General features: G+C 30.6%; 2 protein-coding genes across 2 annotated transcripts; one reads left to right on the forward strand and one right to left on the reverse strand.

Annotated features, from left to right (window-relative positions):
- Window positions 1–1637: 1637 nt before the first annotated feature.
- LOC107494435 (ethylene-responsive transcription factor ERN1) lies at window positions 1638–2842 on the forward strand. Its single transcript, XM_016115472.3, has one exon. It carries the CDS (start codon window positions 1697–1699, stop codon window positions 2507–2509), a length of 813 nt encoding a protein of 270 aa, XP_015970958.1. The 5' UTR covers window positions 1638–1696; the 3' UTR covers window positions 2510–2842.
- Window positions 2843–10417: 7575 nt separating this feature from the next.
- Window positions 10418–19541, reverse strand: LOC107494450 (G-type lectin S-receptor-like serine/threonine-protein kinase At4g27290). Its single transcript, XM_016115484.3, has 8 exons — window positions 18905–19541; window positions 15198–15873; window positions 12602–12712; window positions 12303–12451; window positions 11825–12035; window positions 11459–11696; window positions 11230–11380; window positions 10418–11141 (listed from the first exon to the last, which is right to left on the reverse strand). Exons 1-8 carry the CDS (start codon window positions 19499–19501, stop codon window positions 10836–10838), a joined length of 2439 nt encoding a protein of 812 aa, XP_015970970.1. The 5' UTR covers window positions 19502–19541; the 3' UTR covers window positions 10418–10835.
- Between the last annotated feature and the right edge of the window lie 1728 nt (window positions 19542–21269).

The raw sequence follows: 21269 nt of genomic DNA on the forward strand, positions 1-21269 counted from the left end.
ATGATCTCTATATATATCTATTTGTAGATTTGTAGATATAGGGTTACCAATTCCAACAGTTTCTCTTTGATAGTTTGATTATTACCAAAAATTAAAAATATATAGATTCTTTCTCAAATTCTCTAGTAGTGGCACTATTTTAGAGACATTGTATTGTATTATGTGTACTATATCATTAGGTCATGTTATTATCAATTGGAGACGTTAAATAGGCGTTTGTTTTAATGTTAAAAAAATATATTTTAAAGAATGTATCTAAAAATATCATACATGGAAATATTATATTTATTAGGGTATTGTAAAAAAATGTGTTTATTCAGTACGTACTAAAATAGTTGTTGAAAATTGATTTTAATACTTTCAAAAATGTTTTTTTATTATTATACATATTTTCAGAATTAGATTCTTAATTTCTAAGATATCCTCAATATCAATAAAAATAAGAGCTCCTCAGTAAGAAATATAATAATTGAAAATAATGATGATAATTATATATGTTAATCCTTATTCCCTGGACAAAAGAATATCAAATACCCACTTTTTGCATGAGAATAAAACTTTTAAATTTTGACCATAAATTAAATGGGAATTAAATTTTAAAATTTTAAAATAATATATTATTATAAATAATTTTTAAAAATAAAATGAGATGTGATTTTTTTTTGTAGAATTGTCAAAACCAGCGGTAACTCGCAAGTTGACTTGGACTTGTTTTAGAAGCACGTCAATTTAGCTTGACTCATATAACTTGTGAGTTAAATGAGTTCGAATAGAAAGGATACGAGTTAGTTTGTTTGACTTTTTTTTTTTCTTTTTAGTTTAATAAAGTCTCTTTTGGTATATAAAATATTTTTTTATTAATTAATTATTTATATTTGTATGAATATCGAGTAAATAAGATTGTTAAAATTATGAATTAATTTTTTGACAGAAAAAAAAAGTTGACAAATGAATTTTGATTTGCTATTCGATTTCGTGACGAGTCAGTTTGAATTTGTTCGCTTGTTAATTTGACACGTCTAACTTTAGGTTAAATGGGGTAGTACATTAGGGAGGGTTGAAAGGGTGTGATTCTACATGTGGGGTTTAATACTGTACAAAGGAAGTGGGAGATTTTGGGATGTAATTTGAGACATTGTAAGATTTCTTATTCACTGCATTTTGAGCTGTGTAACCGTTTCTAGAAAGAGGACGACACCATTCTACTTTTGGGATTTGATGCACGCGCTATTCTTTGTGATTTAGTATCAATTCTAGACCATTTCAAAACCATACTTACTCACTTGTAAAGTTTAATAAATAATGGACTGTTTACCAAAAAAGATTTATTGGTTAATTAGTCATTGTATCCGCAGTAAATATTCTTAAAAAAAAATTACATCAATTGATTCTCTTTTTGATGTATACAGCCAAAGCTTGACTCTTTCAGTAATGCTATGCCCAGAAAAGACAACTATAAGAGGCAGCGTCATTAATTCTTGAAATTTTGAAGGTTAACTTGTCTGCATCACAAAAAACTTATACTAATATTCTTTCAACAAATTAACAATTACCAAATTTAAATACAACATGCATGTAATAACTTATTCAAAACGCTTAGCAACTTTTTCATACATATATATATAAACCCCAAATGCTTGCCAACAACAACACAAACATTAAGGAATAATCCTAAACCCTATACTCCCCAGATACTATGTTCCCGATGGAAATTCATTTCCAGCAACCAAATCTTGAGCATAATAACAAAAGTGACAAGAAGAATCCAGGAATTGGGATCACCAAAGGAAACAAATTCAAAGGAAGAAGCAAAACCAACAACAACAACACTACAAACAAATTTGTTGGAGTGAGGCAGAGGCCTTCAGGGAGATGGGTGGCAGAGATCAAGGACACAACACAAAAGATAAGAATGTGGCTCGGAACCTTCGAGACGGCTGAAGAGGCGGCCAGAGCCTACGACGAAGCCGCCTGCCTCCTCCGCGGATCAAACACTCGAACTAACTTCATCACTCATGTCTCCACGGATTCTCCCCTGGCTTCACGCATCAGGAACCTTCTCAACGACAAAAAAGGCATCAAAAAACAAGAAAATAATGTTGTTTCTTGCGCCCCAAGAATCCTTGGTAGTACTAGCTCAAGTTCAACAAACAATGATAAAATTGAGAACTCTGTTCCACAAGTAGTGCGTGATGATGCTTATAAACCGGACTTGAGCAGCTGCGAGATGAATCCACAACAAACTAATAGTTTCTGGTCGGATTTCGGACCCATATTCGACCGCCTTCCGTTTGCTAATCATTTACTGGACGCGTCCAAGATCGACGGGCTTATTACTGGCGGCCCAACTGACATGGAGCTTCTGGAATTTGAAAGAATGAAGGTTGAAAGACAAATTTCAGCTTCACTTTATGCCATTAATGGAGTTCACGAGTACATGGAAACTCTTCAGGAATCTAATAACGAACCTATTTGGGATCTTCCACCTTTGTGCTCCTTATTCTGCTAATAATCATGGACCTCCTAATGATCCTGCATATATTTCTTCCCATTATCATTACAGTCGTCCCTTCTTTTTCTTTTTTCCTTAATTATAAACTTGAGGGAAGAGTGGAGGGTCTCTTAATTGTGTCGATTGGAATTCCAAGAACAGAAGGTTTTGGTTTCGGAAAATATTTTTTTTGTTTCGATTTCTTGGTTTTGAATTTAATTACAAAAATGCACTTGTTTTTCTTTTTGTTTATGGGTTTCAAAAATGTTATGTATACATATTAGCCATCAAATTAGTTATATTGGATTTTTGTATAAATATATATTTTATTTAATTTATTTTTAATATGTATTTTATGCGAGTAGCTGATTTTGTAGCTGACTTTTCTGATTATATAACATGGTAGTATTGATTTTATATAAAAATAATAGAACATTACAAATATTTTTATTTTTATTCTTTTAGAAAATCATAAAAACAAGGGAGTGAAGTAATAAAATAAGGTGATATTTTTGTAATTAATTTAAAAAATCTATAATAAAAAAATTAAATAGGAATTAATATGAAAAGTCTTATTGTATGTATACAGTACATATTCATTTTTATTACCGTGAATATGATTTAATTATATATGGTTATGGAATTTCATTATAATTATAAATTTATTTGATTATGATGATTATATATTTAGTTTAATCATGTTATTTATAAAATTTGATTATTTATAATGTAAATCTAATTTTTATGTTGAGAATAAAAAATATTATATATTCATTAAAATGAGTTACTAAAATTAATTATTATAATTTGTATATAAATATATGTGTTGTTTAATTTACTTTTTATATATATTTTATATTTTAGTCTGTATTTTCTATCAGTTGCTTATTTTAGTGTTTAAAAATATAATTTTTAAAATCAAATATCTAAATTTTGATATGTATATTTTTAGTTTGGAACACTTTACTATACAGATTAAAATTATATAAAGAGAATATAAATTTTTTTTGTAATTATTTTTTATTATATTATTGTTATTTAAAATATAGCTCCTAATCTTTTCAAATACTATTTCATCCCATAAAAAAAAAATTTATAAACTTACATCTTTATCATATAATTCACCTTTTAATTTTCTGATACCTTTGTGAATGTTAGCAAGAAGATCCATGAGTTGAATGTCAAATTAGGGTATCGATATATAACAGCACTTTCTTTTTCAATAATGATGATGCAGAAAGTCTAACAAGCATTTATGTCAATGTGATTTTTCTGCCGAAAGATCATTATGTATGTAAACTATAAAGCTTATTGAAGTCTCTTTCACTTTCTCTCTCTCTCTCCTTCTCTCCGTTTCTTGGGTGGAATAATCTAGACTTTTAGGCAAATTATTAAGCAAATTGATGGAATCTTGGACTTTAGGGCCTAGATAAAATAAAACAGATAATTACATACCCTTGAAACCTACCTTCATACAAGAAAGAGCCAAATACTAGTCTTTCTTTATTAACAGTAGGTAATATAAAAGATACTCTATATTTTATAAGATTTTGGTCCAAAGCTTTTTCCATATATGCATTGGCCATGATTAGAACAAAAAACTATATATAGCTACTTGAAGTTATTATCATGCACCAAAGCTTTAGCAAGTGAACAATAATTCACATGACAGAATCACAGATGACTGATTCCGAATTAAAGCTTTGATTTTCCTTTAAGGAGGAGTGATATGTAATTAATTAAGATGAAATGATATTTGTGTCAATTTAGGTAAAATTATATTATTTATATTTTTTATAAGATATATATTGTATCGGCTTAATCATTGAAATGACATTTGTTATGGTGAAGACTGAAAATAGTGGCGGATCTTTAAAAAAGTTTTGACAAGGCCGATTATATAATTAAGTATGTAAATTATGTAAAAATACTTATATTAAAATCAAATGTATTATTTTTTTATTTTTCGATCATTATAAATTCATAATTATAGGATTATAATAGATTTAAAAGAAGTTAATAAATTATAATCAACATAATGGGCATTAAAAATTATAATAAATAGAAATTTTTATTTGTCCAAACCAATTTTTTAAAAACTATTGAAGATCAATAAAAAATATAAAATAATCAACTTAAAATCTAACATCTTTTTTTGATGTGTTGTGATACACTTATTCTATTTGTACAATTGGAGTATATTTTAGAAGAGTAAACTAGCCATTCAACTGACAAGAATAATTTTTACTTTTATTAATAATAAAAATACCCCTTATGTATTTAAAAATGCTATAAAATGCCGTTTCATCCAATTTCCTTCTTCATGTTCACCGTGCAGCCTCTCTCTTGCTTTCCACCACCCTCATCCAATTTCTCCCTCTTATCATGAAGGTTTCCAAGTGAATTAAGGTGGAAGAGTTGAATAAAAAAATTACTTTTTAAACTTGAATAAACAAGTTACAAAGAATTTTAGTTTTAGTATATTATTTTTAATTTTATCTCGTTATAGCTGAATATAATTAAAATGGTAGAAAAAAAGAAAAAAAAGAGTAGTGAGATCACGATATATCCTGTTTCGGCCACTTAGTGTAATATGATCTACGTTTAGTCTCTACCATAATAATGGTAGAATTTTCACTATAATCAAGATTAATTACAAACATTAATTCCAAGAGACTCATATTCTTCTAAATTACTAAAACTATCCTAAACTTAATAAATTACTTAGATGCTACCCAAACTAGTTAAGGAAAATCAAGTGTACTCTAATCTAGAACACTTTCGAAATCAAAACATTCAAACAAAGGTTAAATGGCTTTTATATGTACTACTCTCTTTATCTTTTGTATCTCTCAAAGTAAGCTTGAATTTAGACAAAAGAAAATAAGAACACACTCAAAAATAAGAAAAACATGGACTATTTGTCTGATCTTTAATATGCACGAAAATAATTGCCTTTTTATTGGTTTCTTCAATGTTAGAATCATTCCTAATTTGATCAAGCTAGTCGTTTGCACATTAATATAGTTGTAGCTGTTGGCATCGAAGAAAAAATCATTCCTTCTTTGGTTCCATCCAATGTGTAGGAGCTTTCTCTCCATATATGAATTGATTCTTGCTTATAAAGAATCAATCATGTGTTATTTTTGCTTGAATTATGAATTACTTGATTGTGATCTTTGATTGCCAATTCATTAATACCTACAATACTCATAAAAAAATAAGTATATTAGAATATGTTTGTTATCACAAGAAACATTGACTCAAAACATCACATCCACCAAAATTTCCAATTTTTTAGATTTCTAAAATTCTCAATTTAATACCATTAACTCCAAAATTCTACCGCAAAAGCCTTTTCTAGCCTCTTTATCACTGTTTCTCCTTTTTTGCAACAATCCATTAACAATGCATATGGAAGCCTCGAACGAGAGAGAATTCAAAGCAAGACATGAAGCAAAGAAAGAAAGAGCTATGGATAGGAGGCAGCAAAACAAAGGAGAAAAGAGAGAGAGAGAGAGAGAGAACTTGACTGGAGAAGAAGAAGAAAGGGTGAACGAGGGCTAATTACTAGTTTAGGAAATTCACAAGTTTGAAAGCTCAATTTTGTTGTAATTCTAAACCAAAATTCAATGCTCTTTAAAGTTTAGTTTAGAATGTCACAATTCAAATCAAATACTGAAAGTTTAATCTCAGGTCGTTCTCCTTTGGAATCACGATTGGGTACATATCATTGGCTATGGAAAATATCGGGGTTTTGAGTGAAATAAACGAGAAATATAAATAGTAAAAAATTAAAAAAGCAACGCGATATCTAAATCGCAAAGAAATTAAAACTAAGAGCAAATAAGGTAATTAACTAGGAAAGAAAAACAAACTCAAATTCTAAAAAGATCTTGGAAAGGGTTGAGAGTCAATGATCACTATCCTTGTCATTGACCACAAACATGGCAACTCTGCCCTCTCATCTCTCACCTTCTCGTATCTCCCTTAGCGACATCTCTGGCCACCCTCTATTCCGACAGCCCCCTCTCGTCGTCCATCTCTCCTTTAGGCGAGCTTCGACACAACTCCAGCAACCACTGTAACTTCTTACCCAAGCTTTGTTTCCTTTCTTTTTCTGCAATCCAGGTTCCTAATCAAATCTCTTTATCAATTCGGTTTTGGTTAGCTTTAGTTTCATTAATTTGATTTTTAGTTAGTTATCTTAGTTAGAGTTATTTTTTGTTTTAGTGGATTTAGGTGGTTAAGATAAGATTAGAATAAGTTACTAGGTTCTGAGACTATTGGAGGAGTTTGAAATTTGTTAAGTTCTGATGAATATACTGCTGGAACTATTAAATGCTTGATTGTGTTGAATGTTCATATTGATTATTGCTTCTTACTTGGTGATGCTTGTTAATATTGATTATTGCTTGTTATTTGGTGATACTTGTTCATACTGATTATTGCTTTGATTATCAAGTTTATGCACTTATGCCTTGTGGACATACTAAAACCTAAATTATTTAAATGTTGGTATTTCGCATAGTTTAGGTAATTGATCTGGCATATGTTAAAATTGTGAAGTTGGATTGAGGATTGTCCTGTTAACATCTTTTTGAAAAATTTTCAAGTTATATTGAACTATGCTTGTTATGTACTTGATTTCAATTAATATGTTTCTCTTACTAAGTTGCATAGCACCTATGTGTTTCTTTAAGTTGTAGATTGTGACATATTTTTTCTATTATAATACTTTTTTGACATATGTGTTTGCTAGTTTGCTCTTTGTAGACATGACGACTGGCAGAAGTGTCACAAATTGGCCTCATGGTAGTGGTAGAGGGAGGATGTCTACTGGTACTCTTGGGACTTCTCAGTCATCGTCCTCTACTCTGACTACCCCTGGGACGTCTCAAACAATGGGTGCACAGGATCAGTCGTTCATCATGGTCCGGAACCCCAACTATATGGCTCCTTCTGCTGTGTGACCCCCGCCACCAAGAAGTTGTCTGGTTGCTTCACCAAAGTGGACTCTTTTACCACCTCCATCTTCTCAGCAACCCACTATTTTGACGATGATGCCACATCCAGCGACAGACATAGCTGTGTTGGAATCCTGTCACGGATCCCTGTCAAATGCCCCTCCATCACCTTCTATTATACGAATGATGATTTGACCTAATGGTTTGACAGTGTGAGTACTATTTTCAGTCTTTTAAATGCAAACTGTTTTGATATTCTTATTCAACATATGTGGTTGCTAATCTTAAATTTTTCATTTTAGTTAGTTAGTTTAATTTAGTTATATTCGATTTCTGATTTTAGTGGATTTAGATTCTCAAGATAGGTTTGATTTAGGATAGTAGAATTGAACTGTCTAAAAGTGTTTGAGAATTCATGATTGTTGATGGATGTTGCTGCTTAAGAGATATAATACCATATTGGTTAGTTTGTGAATTGTTTAAATGAATTATATGTGAAAATAATTTTTTGCACCTTTTAATTATAGATGAAACTTTGCCAAAATTTCTAAAAAATCTAAATATACTTGCAAGGTTTATAGATTACTTCAAATTTGATTTAAACTACTAATATTAAGTTTTTTATTGATAGGTTTGTGCCAAATAACAATGCATGTACACAGGAGGGTACCAATGTCATCAAACTGATGTACGACCACTCATGGTCGAACAAAAAGAAAATTCCTACCGAGACCAAAGAGGGATAGTTTTAGAAGTGGGCGGTAAAAACTCAATTTGATTCAAACCTTAGCTAGTTTATATCTTATATTTTGTTTAGTTGTGTATTTAATTTTGATTAACTAGTCCTACATGTTCTTTGTGCAAGAAAAAATTATATGGGACAAAACTCGTGATACCATGATTAGGAAGATCTTTGATCATCAGATGGTTAGGCGGCTTCAGCAGATGATGGAGGACGTATGTGAAAAGTGCGGTGACCTCACTATTTTGCTCTGCCCAGATATTAAGAAGGCACTATACTTCCAGTGGGAGACTGATGAGGGATTCAGGCATCGTTGTCTCACAAATGGAGCTAATAGGGCATCGGTCAGGTCGTCGAAGTATACCAGTGGCTTAGCAACTTTCTTGAAAACAAATGTCAGACTGGTATGTAATTTGTTTTATTTTGTTATTAAGTTCATTTTGTCTTTGACATTTAATGTCATTATTACTTTATTTCACATATTGTTTCAACATATGTAGTCTAAGTCGTTGGATCGTGATGCTACGATGGCGAAAACCTTCAAGTAAACTCACACTTTAAAAGAAAATAAGGAGAGATTTGCTGATCAGTAGTTTGCGAATCATTATGTGAGTAAACATCATTTGACGTAAAAATTTCAATTAATTGTTATCATAATCATAACATGTGTTATGCAGGAGGCTACACACAGAGACTAGAAGTTGCAACCCAGCAATCCCAACCTATTGAAAAGGACGACAGCAATCCCGCTGATGCAGTCGTCGATCCTAAAATAGTTTGGTGCGAGACTGCATCTGAGCTGCACAAGAATCGCATCTACGAGTAAGAATTGCATCTACTAGTTGGAATCGTTTTTCACCAACAACCTCCGTACCTCTACATCGAGGACTTTATCTGCCTCTACGACCAGCCACGCTGTCAATCCTGAGGACAGCGTTGATTTGAGGGAGCTGGTGCAGAATCTCACCTAAAACCTTCACCAACAGGCTCAATGGTTGTAGCAGTCTGATGAGAGGTATAACGAGATCCTTGGATGCGTGTCAGGCACAGATTCCCTCAGGCTAGAGCTTAGGCAGGAGCTGGAGCGGTTTCAGCAGATGGAGTAACATATGGCGGCGTACCAAGAGTAGATGCATAATGCTAATGGTAACGACGCTGCTGCTAGTAGCGGCCCTGCTGGAGGGGCACCAACATCACCGCCTAGTCTACTGCCTCAGTAGGACCAGAGAAATGATGACGACGACTATCAGGATCCGTAATGATTAAGATTTTGTTATAAACTATTTTATTATGTATTTTATTTATTTGACTTTTTATTTTATTCGTAGACTTGATATTTGATAAAATAAAAAAATAAAATTTGACTACTAATTGTATTAAAAAAACAAAAAATTGAATTTACCATGATTTTATTGAGAGAGAAATCCGACAGTAATTAGGTGAGAAACAAAATAGTGTGGCGCCAAAATTACCAACAAAAAAGTTTCACCAGTAATCAAATAGAATTTGGGCAAAGAATTTATCGCAGAATTCGTCAATAATTACTGTTGAATTTTAAAATCCAATGGTAATGATTACTGCTGACGGTTATACCATCAAATTGTTTTAGACGATAAATTTATCGATAAACATTTTATTGATAAATTATTTTTGTTATTCCGTCAATAAATCTAACAGTATTCAATATTTTTTTATAGTGAAAAAATAATAGTCATTTTTGCTAGCCTCATGATAACTCGGGAGGCGAAATTGGTGGTTTAATAAACATTTATAAGTTTATAATTGCTTCTTATTTAATAAATCATGTGAAATTAGTTTATTTATTTTATACTTTAGTTGAAAAATCGTTTGCATTATTATAAAATATTAAAATTACTAAAACAGTTTGAAATTATTTGTTTATATTATTTGGTATTTCATAGTTAGATTTCTTTAAGTAAAATCATTATAGTTTAAAATAATTAGTTTGTGCTTCTAAATATCAACTTAAGAAATATTGTTCATAATTATAATATGAAATTAAGAAATTAAAATCTTTTAAAGTGAAGTAATATAGTGATAAAGTAATCGGTTAGTCTCGCTTAAATTAAAATAACTACGTTCACATGGATTGAAAATTATAAATTCAATAGTGATTAATCTCTTCAATTTATTATTTTACTAATTTATTTATTTTAGAATATCTAAATTCAAAATAAATATAGAAATAAATAAAAATAGAAAAATGGATCTTTGATGGTATTTAAAGAAAAGGAAAGATAAATATATTCAATGAAGAATGATTTACAAAATGTCAAAATTACTATATAACCACCAAAGAAAAAAAAAAAGGACCATTTTACAACTTAATACACATAGGTAGAAGTTATGAGTCTATGACCTCCCATTATCACAAAGAAGCTCGGCCAATGCATACGGCACAGTACAATATAGATATAATTTGCTAAACAACATTAAATAGCTGAATAGAATAACACTCAGAATTATCAAGTAAGTGGTATATATTGGCAACAAATATATATAACAATCCTAAGAAGATCAAACAAAAATATGTGTTTGAAAGTGCTAATGTACTAACAACTCAGCTACTAAAACATGTCCATAATATGCCTTAGAAGAACGTTGATGAATATGTTCATCTAGGTTTCAACAATGAGACAGATACTTCATTTATGGAAGAAGTAGTATCCCTTCTTTCACGATCGGTAGATACTTCATGTATCAAGAAACCAGGTTCCTTTGGTTGTGGCAGTGTGTTCTCATTGTTCAACATCTTAACCACCGATGTAATTGTTGGCCTATCATCCGGATGCCGTTGCAAACATAAAAGACCAATATGAATGCAACGAAACATTTCTGTTGGAATAATAAATGATGATGAATCCCTTAAACATTCATCAATCAATTCGTTTAAGTTGCCTTCATTCCACAACCGCCATGCCTGTAATAACACAATTCAATCAGTTGTTACTTACATCAACTTCATAATTATAATAATGGAAATTAAAATGGCTAATTAATTGACTTACATGTGCCATGAGATTATAAGTATTGCTAGAATAGGTAAGTCCTTTATTTTTCTTTCCACTTATAATCTCTAGCAGTAGTATACCAAAGCTAAATACATCCGATTTTGTGGAGAACAAGCCATCAATAGCATATTCTGGAGCCATATAACCACTAAAAACAATAACAACATGATTAGTTTGATTTTCAATCATTGCATAATAGAGAAAATTATATAATCAAAGAACGTACTATGTTCCAACAATTCTATTCGTATTCCCTTCATCTTGATCTCCCCTGCGCAATCTTGCCATGCCAAAGTCCGAAATCTTTGCATTCATATTCTGGTCTAATAAAATATTACTTGCTTTAAGATCTCTGTGTATAATTCTTAATCTGGAATCTTGATGAAGGTAGAGAAGCCCTCGAGCAACTGCGCAAATGATGTCAAAGCGCTTGCTCCAATCCAAAAGTTTGCTTTGAGTTGGATCTGATATATGATTGTCCATCATTGATGTTAGTTCTTTGGTGAAAGATAACGGGACAGAACACTAGAAGGAACTATAAAATAAAGAAGTTTAGGTTTTGAAAAGAAATTAAATATATATGTGCACTAACCAAAAAGAAACAAGTCTAGACTATTGTTAGACATGTATTCATAAACTAGCATTTTCTCATCTCCTTCAATGCAACATCCAAGAACCCTGACAAGATTCCGATGTTGAAGTTTAGCACACAGTATTACTTCATTCTTAAATTCAATCATTCCTTGTGTAGAACTTCCTGAAAGTCGTTTAACTGCAATTTCTTGTCCAGTTGCAAGTGTACCCTGTATTTTCATATACAAGCAAGATTGGAAGCTAATTAATTTTTATAAAATTATTCATGCCTTATATTTTACAATGGTAAAAGGTTACATCTAGTTTGGCTTCATGTGAGCTGATAGTCGACAACTATTAGATGATAATTTAGTTAAACATATCAATTCATTTAATGATTTTCGGTTATCAACTTTACATTATAACAATTGCATATGAGTCTCTAATTTTTACTATTGGATGAGTTAGGACTCCTAATAATCTTTTTTCGTATTTACCTTGTATACTGGGCCATATCCTCCTTCTCCAATTTTATTGTCGATTGAGAAGTTATTAGTGGCCTTCATTATTGTATCAAGGTCATAGATGGGAAGCTCTAAATCTTCTTGTGTTCTTTCCTCTTTATTTTCTTCTGGCATGGTTTTCTCTGTATAAAAGAATCATCATCAAGGAAAATCAAGATTATGTGAGCTCTACGTTATTCAAAATGTTCAACTAGGTATGGATATGATAGATTGTATATATTAATTAATTAAACAAATATATTAAAAAGAAAACAAATTAAAGAAAAGCTTACCTTGACGTTTTTTTCGGATTCTATAATAAACGAAGAAGATTAGAAGTAGCGCACAGAGTACTATTGGAAGTGTGATAGAAAGTGCTAAGACGATAGTCTTCTTTTTGGAATCTGCATTAAACACGAAAATATTTGATAAAAAAAAGTTTAATCCAAAAAAATCAAAATTTATTTTATTTAATATTTATTAATTATTATAATAATTAATAAGTATTAAATAAAATAAGTTCTAACTATTTTTTTCTAACATTATTGTTATATATTTATGATAAAAACTTGTAAAATAATCTTTTAGTTTAACGAGGGATGTGTTATTTAGCAAGAAGGTTATGTTCGAAACACACAATCATTGGAGAGATATCTTTTTATTAGTGTATAATTTCAGACTTTATAAAACTAATTAATAAATATTTTAAAATTGACAAAGTAGGATGCGAACGAAAGTGCGGAGGAGATGTGGAGAGAGATGGCGGAAGTTATTAGAAGAATAGCAAAAGAAAGTTTTGGTGAATATAAAGGGATAGGAGCAAGAGACAATGAGTTCTGGTGGTGGAATGCAAGTGTACAAGAAAAGATAAAGACAAAAAAAAATGTTTTAAGGAGTGATCTTTGTGCTGCAATGCAGATAATTGGGAAAGATATACAGCGACTAAGAAAGAGACAAAAGTGACTGTAAGTGAAGCAAGAACAAGAGCATATGAAGGTCTCTACCAGTCTTTAGGCACGAAAGAAGGAGAAAAAGGTATATATAGAATCGTAAAGAACCGTGAAAGAAGAATGAAAGATTTAGATTAGGTTAAGTACATAAAGGATAAGGATGGAGAGATTTTGACTCAAGAGGAGAAGATCAATGAAAGGTGGAAGAGCTACTTCTACGAGTTATTTAATGAAGGACAGAAGACTCTTCCGAGCCTTGGTCGGTTATGTACGAGGGAAGAAGATCAAAACTTCGACTACTATCGAAAGATTTGAGACTTTGAGGTAAAAGATATTCTAAAGTGGATGGAACATGGCAAGGCAATAGGAGCCGATAATATTCGATTGAAGTTTGGAAGGGCCTTATAGAGAAAGGCATCAGTTAGTTAACCAAAATTTTTAATGAGATTTTAAGATAAAAGAAGATGCCAGATACTTGAAAAAAGAGCACCTTAATACCTATCTACAAGAATAAAGGGATATAAAAAAATTGTAGAAACTGTAGAGGGATCAAACTTATGAGCCATATATACCTTGAAGTAATGAAAAAGGGTGATAAAACGGAGGCTGAGACAAGGGACACAAGTAATAAAGAACTAATTTAGTTTTATATCAGACAGATCCACTATTGAAGCAATATACCTGTTAAGAAGGATGATGAAAATGTATCATAGTAATAAAAAGGATCTACATATGGTGTTTATTGATTTGAAAAAAAACGTACGATAGGGTGCCAATGAAAGTCTTATGGAAGGTTTTGGATAGGAAGAGAATAAGGATTATATTCGTGCAACTAAAAACATATATGATGGAGGTACAACTAGTGTGAAAACTCAAGATGGTATGACAGAGAAATTTTTTATTGGTATAAGATTATACTAGAAATCATCCTTAAGTTCATACATTTTCACATTAGTCTTTGAAGTACTCACAAAGCATATCCAAGAGCCTGTGGCATGATACATACTTTTTGCCGATGATATCTTCCTTATAGGAGAGTCAAGGAAAGACCTAAGTAAGAAGTTGAATTTATAGAGAGAAGCTCTAGAAGTGTAAAGTCTGCGCATAAGCCATAGTAAGATGGAATATATAGAATGTAAGTTCGGCCGCCAAAGGGAAAACCCTAATGTAGAGGTGAAGATTAGAAAAACATCCTACGAAAAGTTAAAAGTTTTAAGTATCTTGGGTGCATCATACAAGATAATAGAGAGATTGAACAAGATGTAAATCATAGGATCCAAGCAGGTTGGTCAAAATGGCGGAGTGCGTCTGGTTTTATATGTGACAAAAAAGTGTCTTTAAAACTTAAAAGTAAATTCTATCGCGCTGCTATCAGACTGATGACTATGCTTTATAGTACAGAGTGTTGGGCGGCTAAAGGAGAGTATGAACATACGTTAAGTGTGGCAGAGATGAAGATGTTGAGATGGATGAGTGGTCATACGCGATTGGATAAAATAAGGAACAAAGATATAAAAGAGAGAGAGAGAGTTGGAGTAGCACCTATTGTGGAAAAGATGGTAGAATCGTGTCTCAAGTAGTTTGGACATGTGAGAAGAAGATTGATAGAGCACCCAACCATGAGGGTGGATGAGATGGAAGATAGATAAGGAGTGAAAGATAAAAAAGATCTAAGAAGATCACACTTTACTCTGTAAAGTAAAATTCAAACTTTCGAGGATTCAAATTCAATTAAATAATATTAAATATAATTATAAATATTAAATAAAGAAAATTATAAATATTAAAATAAATAAAATAACTTGTAGATGATTTACTCCCAAGGTTTCCGATCTACTTTATACTATCAACATAATTTTTTCTTAAAAATAAAAAAAAGATCTATTTTAGATACCGCTTAATTTAATAACAATAGGTAGAGTAAAAGAGTGATGTATACCTGTATGAGCCATTCTGACATACAATTCCTGTCCTCCATCAGAAACTCTGAGATCAAAAAGATCACCGTACCAAATAACACAGCCACTACCACCACTCGCATTTAACGTCGTATAAGCCGTACAAGAGCAATTCCCCATGCATTTGGCTTCACAATCCTCAAGCTTCATATTTCTATCAACCCAAGAATGCGTAGTATCCGGCAATTTCAACCCAGAAATCTTCCGAAACCCATCTTTACCTTTCACCTTACAACTCCACGGCTCACTCCGCACGCAACCCTGTGTGTAATCGAGTGTATCCCAACCCTGTTGCGATTTGGGTTCGAATCCTTCCAAACAGTCACAATTCGGTGAGTGATTCGAAATGCAATACCCGAATGGGCCGCAAGTATTGCAATAATCGCAAGAATCTCCGGGCACTGTTTGGAAGGCCTTCCATTTGTTCTCTTCTTGAACCCACACGATTCGTTGACGAGCGTTTAGGGTTTGGTTTACAAGAGTGATTGTAATCATGGAAGTGCCTTGTATGAGAGTGTATGAGTAGTAGACCTCACTTGTGGTGTTGACCATGTTTTGAATAACGAGTTGAGTGCCTCTCCATAAGGGTGCTCCACTGAATCCAAGCCCCACCCAAGGTCCACTCCTGTGGTACTTCTCTGACCCTTTCCACAGCACCTGAGTTGCAACCATAACTTTCATTTAGAGGAATCTAGATCAATGTAGCGACCAAGTTAGTAAAATGGTAAAGCCGTAACTTTCATGAAATGTATGTTCTGTAATCTTAATTGAAAATTGATTTAACTTTTTCTTTATTATTTTACCAACTTTTTCATGTTAGAATTAGAGAATAAAATAAAAGGTGAAAAGAAGTTGATAGTTGAGAATTATTAAATGATTTAAATAATTTGATTAAATTTTTATCTAACAACTTTCAGTTATCAATTTTATATAAAATTAACGGCACCTGAATTTTTACTTAAAATATACGTATAGTTTTAGAACACTTTTGTTGTGTGATAGGTGCTTTATGAGGAAGTAATATGAGAATGTATAAAAAATAATTTTTAATTAGTTAATATTAGTCAAATTGTTTTTAAATTTATAATTTAATATTTAAAATGTGATTTTATTATTTAGAATTTAGAAGAATTTAATATGAATAAAATAATTTTTAAAAAATTAATTAATATTAACTAGAAATAATTGGACTCCCTAATATTACTCTTTTAATAATTATGTCTAAGTTAGTTTAATAACTCGTTAGTCCAAAACTATTTCAACAAAAAACCATTCACATTATGTAAGCATGAATCATGTATGCATTTTCTAATTTCTATAACTACTTCCTCGTTCCATCCTGGTTTGGTGTTATAGATAGGTTCATTAATGGTGTTTAGAAGATCCTTTAATTATTGAGTATGGACAAATTAAAATAAAAAAAAATCGTGTGTTGACCTTCAAAATATATTTATATGTTTTTCTTCAAAATTTATGTGTTTATGGTAAGCATATTTCTGCATTTAATTGATTATTTTTTTTGTATTTCACCAAGAAAAAAGAAAAATTACCAAAAAAGCGATAAAGAAAAAAAATTATTACATCACCTTATTCTAATATATTATTCTCCTTAAATTATTCTTTCCTACACATTTTTCACATAATTATCGATCATATTTTGGAGTGAGATAATATGAAGTGTATTTTTCTTAATTATTATAGTTACAGTTTATCTTAAGAAAATTTGTTTTTTAGTAAAAAAATTGTGTTTATTTTTGTTTCTTAAGCCTTTTTTCCTTCTTATTTTTTTTAGTTTTTTTCTTTTTAATAAATTTAAAAAACATAAAAAAGAGAAGGTGAAAGTAAAGAAAGAGAAAAAGAGTTAGGAGAAAGAAAAGAAAAATATAAAAAAAGAATGAAGAAATTGATGAGATGTCAAGGAAGGAGGAGAAAAAAAAACAGAGAAAATGGAGAAGACTACGAAAAAGTTTGAGTAAAGAGAAAAATATGATTAAAGATATTTAATTGGAGTTGGTTTATAAATATTTTTTAGAGTAATGTGATAAATAAATTTTAAGGATTTATTTTTCGGACATATTAATCCCTAAAAAAAATACTAATAAAATTTTTAAAATAATAGATGTGAACAACATTATAAGAAACACCATTAAAATTGACGGTTAAATCGACGGTAAAGCCGTCGATAATATTAAAAATCCATAGTAAAATCGACGGCAAAAGCAGTCGCTTTTAAATGTGTCGATTTTTTAAATATCTAATAAAATTGACGGCTTGTCATATTATCGATAAATTTTCAATAAAATTGACAATTACTTTATTGATAATATGAATTTAAGATTTTACATATTTAATAAAAATGACACTCTAGCTATTAATAATATTATCTAAAATCGACGACATATTTGTCGATATTTAATTTATTAAAATTGACACATTAATTAGCTGTCAATTTAATTATTGAAGTATCCATAAGGTCTTTGTCTATATTAGATTAAAAAAGTGACAATATTGCCATCTTTTTTTTTCTATAACTAAAAAAGCAACGACTTGCCGTCGATTTTAATAGCCATAATTTTTTTATTTAAAAATAATAGACAATTAATACAAATAAAATTTATGCTAAATATTAGATAATGAGGCAAATAAAATTTTAAATATAGAAATAAAATTCATACTAAATATTAGATAAAAAATTTACAAATTTATCAAGATAATAAATAATATTTTAACATAAAGATTCAAAACAAGATAAATAATTAAACTTAGATTTTATATTTATCTAAATCATCGTCCACTAATAATACAAAATATTTAAAGAAAAGCTATTTTCATCCATTGCTTCGTTGACAATGTGATGACAATTTTAATGTCACTAAAATAATGGATGACATGGCTATCAATTTTAATATTTATTTTTAATTATTTTTTAAATTATATCGATAAGCCGTTGAAAAATATCGACAAAAAAATTGGTTGTTGATTGTTTGTCAAAAAATATAATATTCTTTATAGTGACATTACCTTCAAATTAGTCCCTATAATTAAGATAAAAAATTTTAATTTAAAAATACTTGTCCACATTTGTTATTTTAAAAGACTTTTTTAATACTTTTTTTCTTTAAACATTAATCTGTCTAAAACCTAAATTTTCAGGAATTTATTTTTCACTTTACTACTTTTTTGTTTTTTTTGTCATCCATTATTTTGTATTTTCAAATTGAAGCCAACACGATTTATTAATAAATTATTATTTATAGTATTACTTTAATTTTTTAATAAATAAAAGGGTTGACTAATAATAGAAAAGGAGAGACATGACATACAATTTATTTATTTAGAAAATAAAGTTCTTATGTAAAATATTAACTAGTCACTTAAACTTCATCTTTTGTTTCTATGTAAAATATACTACTATATATACTACATCACTCAAAATTTCTTGATAAATATGGATGTAATAGTTACAGTATTATCGAAAATAGCATATACTTAAAATTTTAGTAAAAAAAATATTTATATATAAAAGAATGTTTATATAAATTTAATAATTAAAAATTATTAAATAATAATTTTAATCAATTTATCAAATTATCTAATAATTATTAAATATCAATTTCATATAAAATAATTTCACGGAGTAGTGATTTTAAAGAAAATGAAAGTAACTGGACATAGCAAATTAAAGTACCAATTCAGGGTCGCTAGTAAGCTCCATGGCCCAAGAAAGGTTCCCAGTGGATGGATCGTCCCAGTTCTTCCAAGCGGTAAGCTTCCTTTCCAGACCACTTCTCAAGTCATATCCAAGCTTCATTCCTGGTAACAACGTATCACATGGATAATCAAAACTCTGCCATAACAACCTCTCTTCATTATCATTATCATCTCTAACTACTAAATTTCCACTGTCCAAGAGCTGCGCAACCGGATTCTTCGACGCCTTCGTCGTCGAGTTTGCTGACCAAACAACCGTCTGATTCTTTGCTAAAAGAACAAGATTCCCCTCTTCGCTTATGCGAAGTATGCCGGAGTTGTCTTTGATTGGATCGTCGCGGTTTGCGACCCAAACAACTCTTCTAACTGAAATCTTCTTGTACCATATTCCTACGTAACGGTTTGTGGAACTGCCTGGGTTGAAGAAACTCAGCTCAAAGGTTCCACTCTTGGAAGTTATCGTGCTACCATCATCATGAAGTGGTTCAGATTGTGTTATGGTATCGTTTGCTGAAGAAATTTGATGGTAGAACAAGAACGAAATAGTGAAAAGAAGGATGGGTAGAATTGTCATTCTCTTTCACTTAATGGCTTCTCACAGTTACAACAACTGACAGTTTTATTTTTATGCCTATTATAAGTAGGATTAGGGATGTTTGGAGTAGACATGTTGAATCATATTCAAAGCTTGACTTTGACTTTTTTTTTTAATTTTCAATAATATGTATTATATTGAATGTATTTCATATAACTCATTTGACAATGATAAGAAAAACTAATAAATAAAATGTGTATTAGCTTTATGAAATAAATATTATGCACAATTATTTTTTTTCACATTATTGAAGACTTTGAGAAGCTGAAAGCATAAACTAAGGAAATTTATATGATTTAGAAGAACTGAAGAAGACGTAACTGAGTGCTGATTTAAGAAATATGTTAAGCCACAATAATATACAGCCAAGACACCGTTATTCTAGATAAAAAAAGTATTTCATGATAGAGAATAAAAAATAGTTTACGGCCTATCGACGCTCGTTTAGTATCTAATTCTAAGCTTAATAACGTGAGGCGAACGGCATCCAAAGTAAAAGGAACACATTATTGTTTTTCATCATAGCAGTCACATATTATATTCATGACATAGTCGAAAATAGGAGGCTATATAGCATATTATCTTTAACAATATCATGAATGCGTGATGGTCCATGGCCAACGACTACTAGCAATTATTCAGCAATAATAATTTACGCGGCTGAGTTTATTAAAAAACATAAAAACATATAAAAAATGATACAAACATAAAAAAAAAATTAGACTTTAATATTGTTCCGAAAATTATCTACTATTGGTGTAATTTGAGTCTAAACATAAGATCCAAACTTCTTCTAATGTGGATTTTTTCCTGGCGAGGCAAAATCGTCCGAATTCTTCAAGTGAGAATGGAGGGTGGTATCTTTAAAGGATTCTAATATTTAAGTTAGCAAAATTTTAGACAAATTTAATGAATTTGATTTGAGAAATACTGTGTATGATAAAATATTTATACAATTAGGATGAAAGCTTGATCATCACTCTATAACTCTTCCACCTATAATGGTGAGTAGTTACTTCCTATTGCTTAGGGGGATCGGAGCTGTTATCCCACATTTAAAACGAGGGATGAGATTATAGGCTTACACATTGGTGTAGTTGGGAGCCCTTTTCCATCGCTAAGTCGGGTCGGATAACTTAAAAAGGATCTTCTAGACCTCTTTTTATAGACTAAACTTAATCATTTTGGGTAATTGCGGGACATAGTATGAACAGTATTTCTACTCGAAATCGAGTTTATGCAAGTCGAGCTCTAGCAAGCAGATAGGTAAGTCGTGTTGTGGGCAATTGAATCTTAGACGTGCATTGTTTTTGCTTCCACTTGCTCGGCTTTTTTAAGGTGACTTTATTGAAAAAGTTGATATTCTCGATGTGATTTTAATTAATGTGACGTTTTATTTTTGTAAATATTTGCGTGCCTCTTTAGTTTCTTGGTAACTGTACAACATTTAAAGCATGCTGATTTTACCTCTTTGTCCCTACTTATAATTATAAGTTTGGTTCTTCTTTTCTTTCATCTTCTTCACACAAATTTTTGCACAAAAATTCTTCTCATTTCGCTAAAATTGCTCCCCTTTAAAGTTTCTTTCTTTTTCTTTTGTCAAAGAGACTTCATTTACACCACCTCGCTTTTCATGATGTTCTTTTGCTTCCAAGAACTTCTTTTCATTACTACTTTGGTGCTTCCAAAACTTTCTGGGTGCTCTTTCGTACTACTCTCATTCCCAGATTGGCGCTTTTCTTTTGTT

This window comes from Arachis duranensis, chromosome 6 (genome assembly GCF_000817695.3).
Source record: "Arachis duranensis cultivar V14167 chromosome 6, aradu.V14167.gnm2.J7QH, whole genome shotgun sequence".
In the NCBI taxonomy this organism is placed as follows: domain Eukaryota; kingdom Viridiplantae; phylum Streptophyta; class Magnoliopsida; order Fabales; family Fabaceae; genus Arachis; species Arachis duranensis.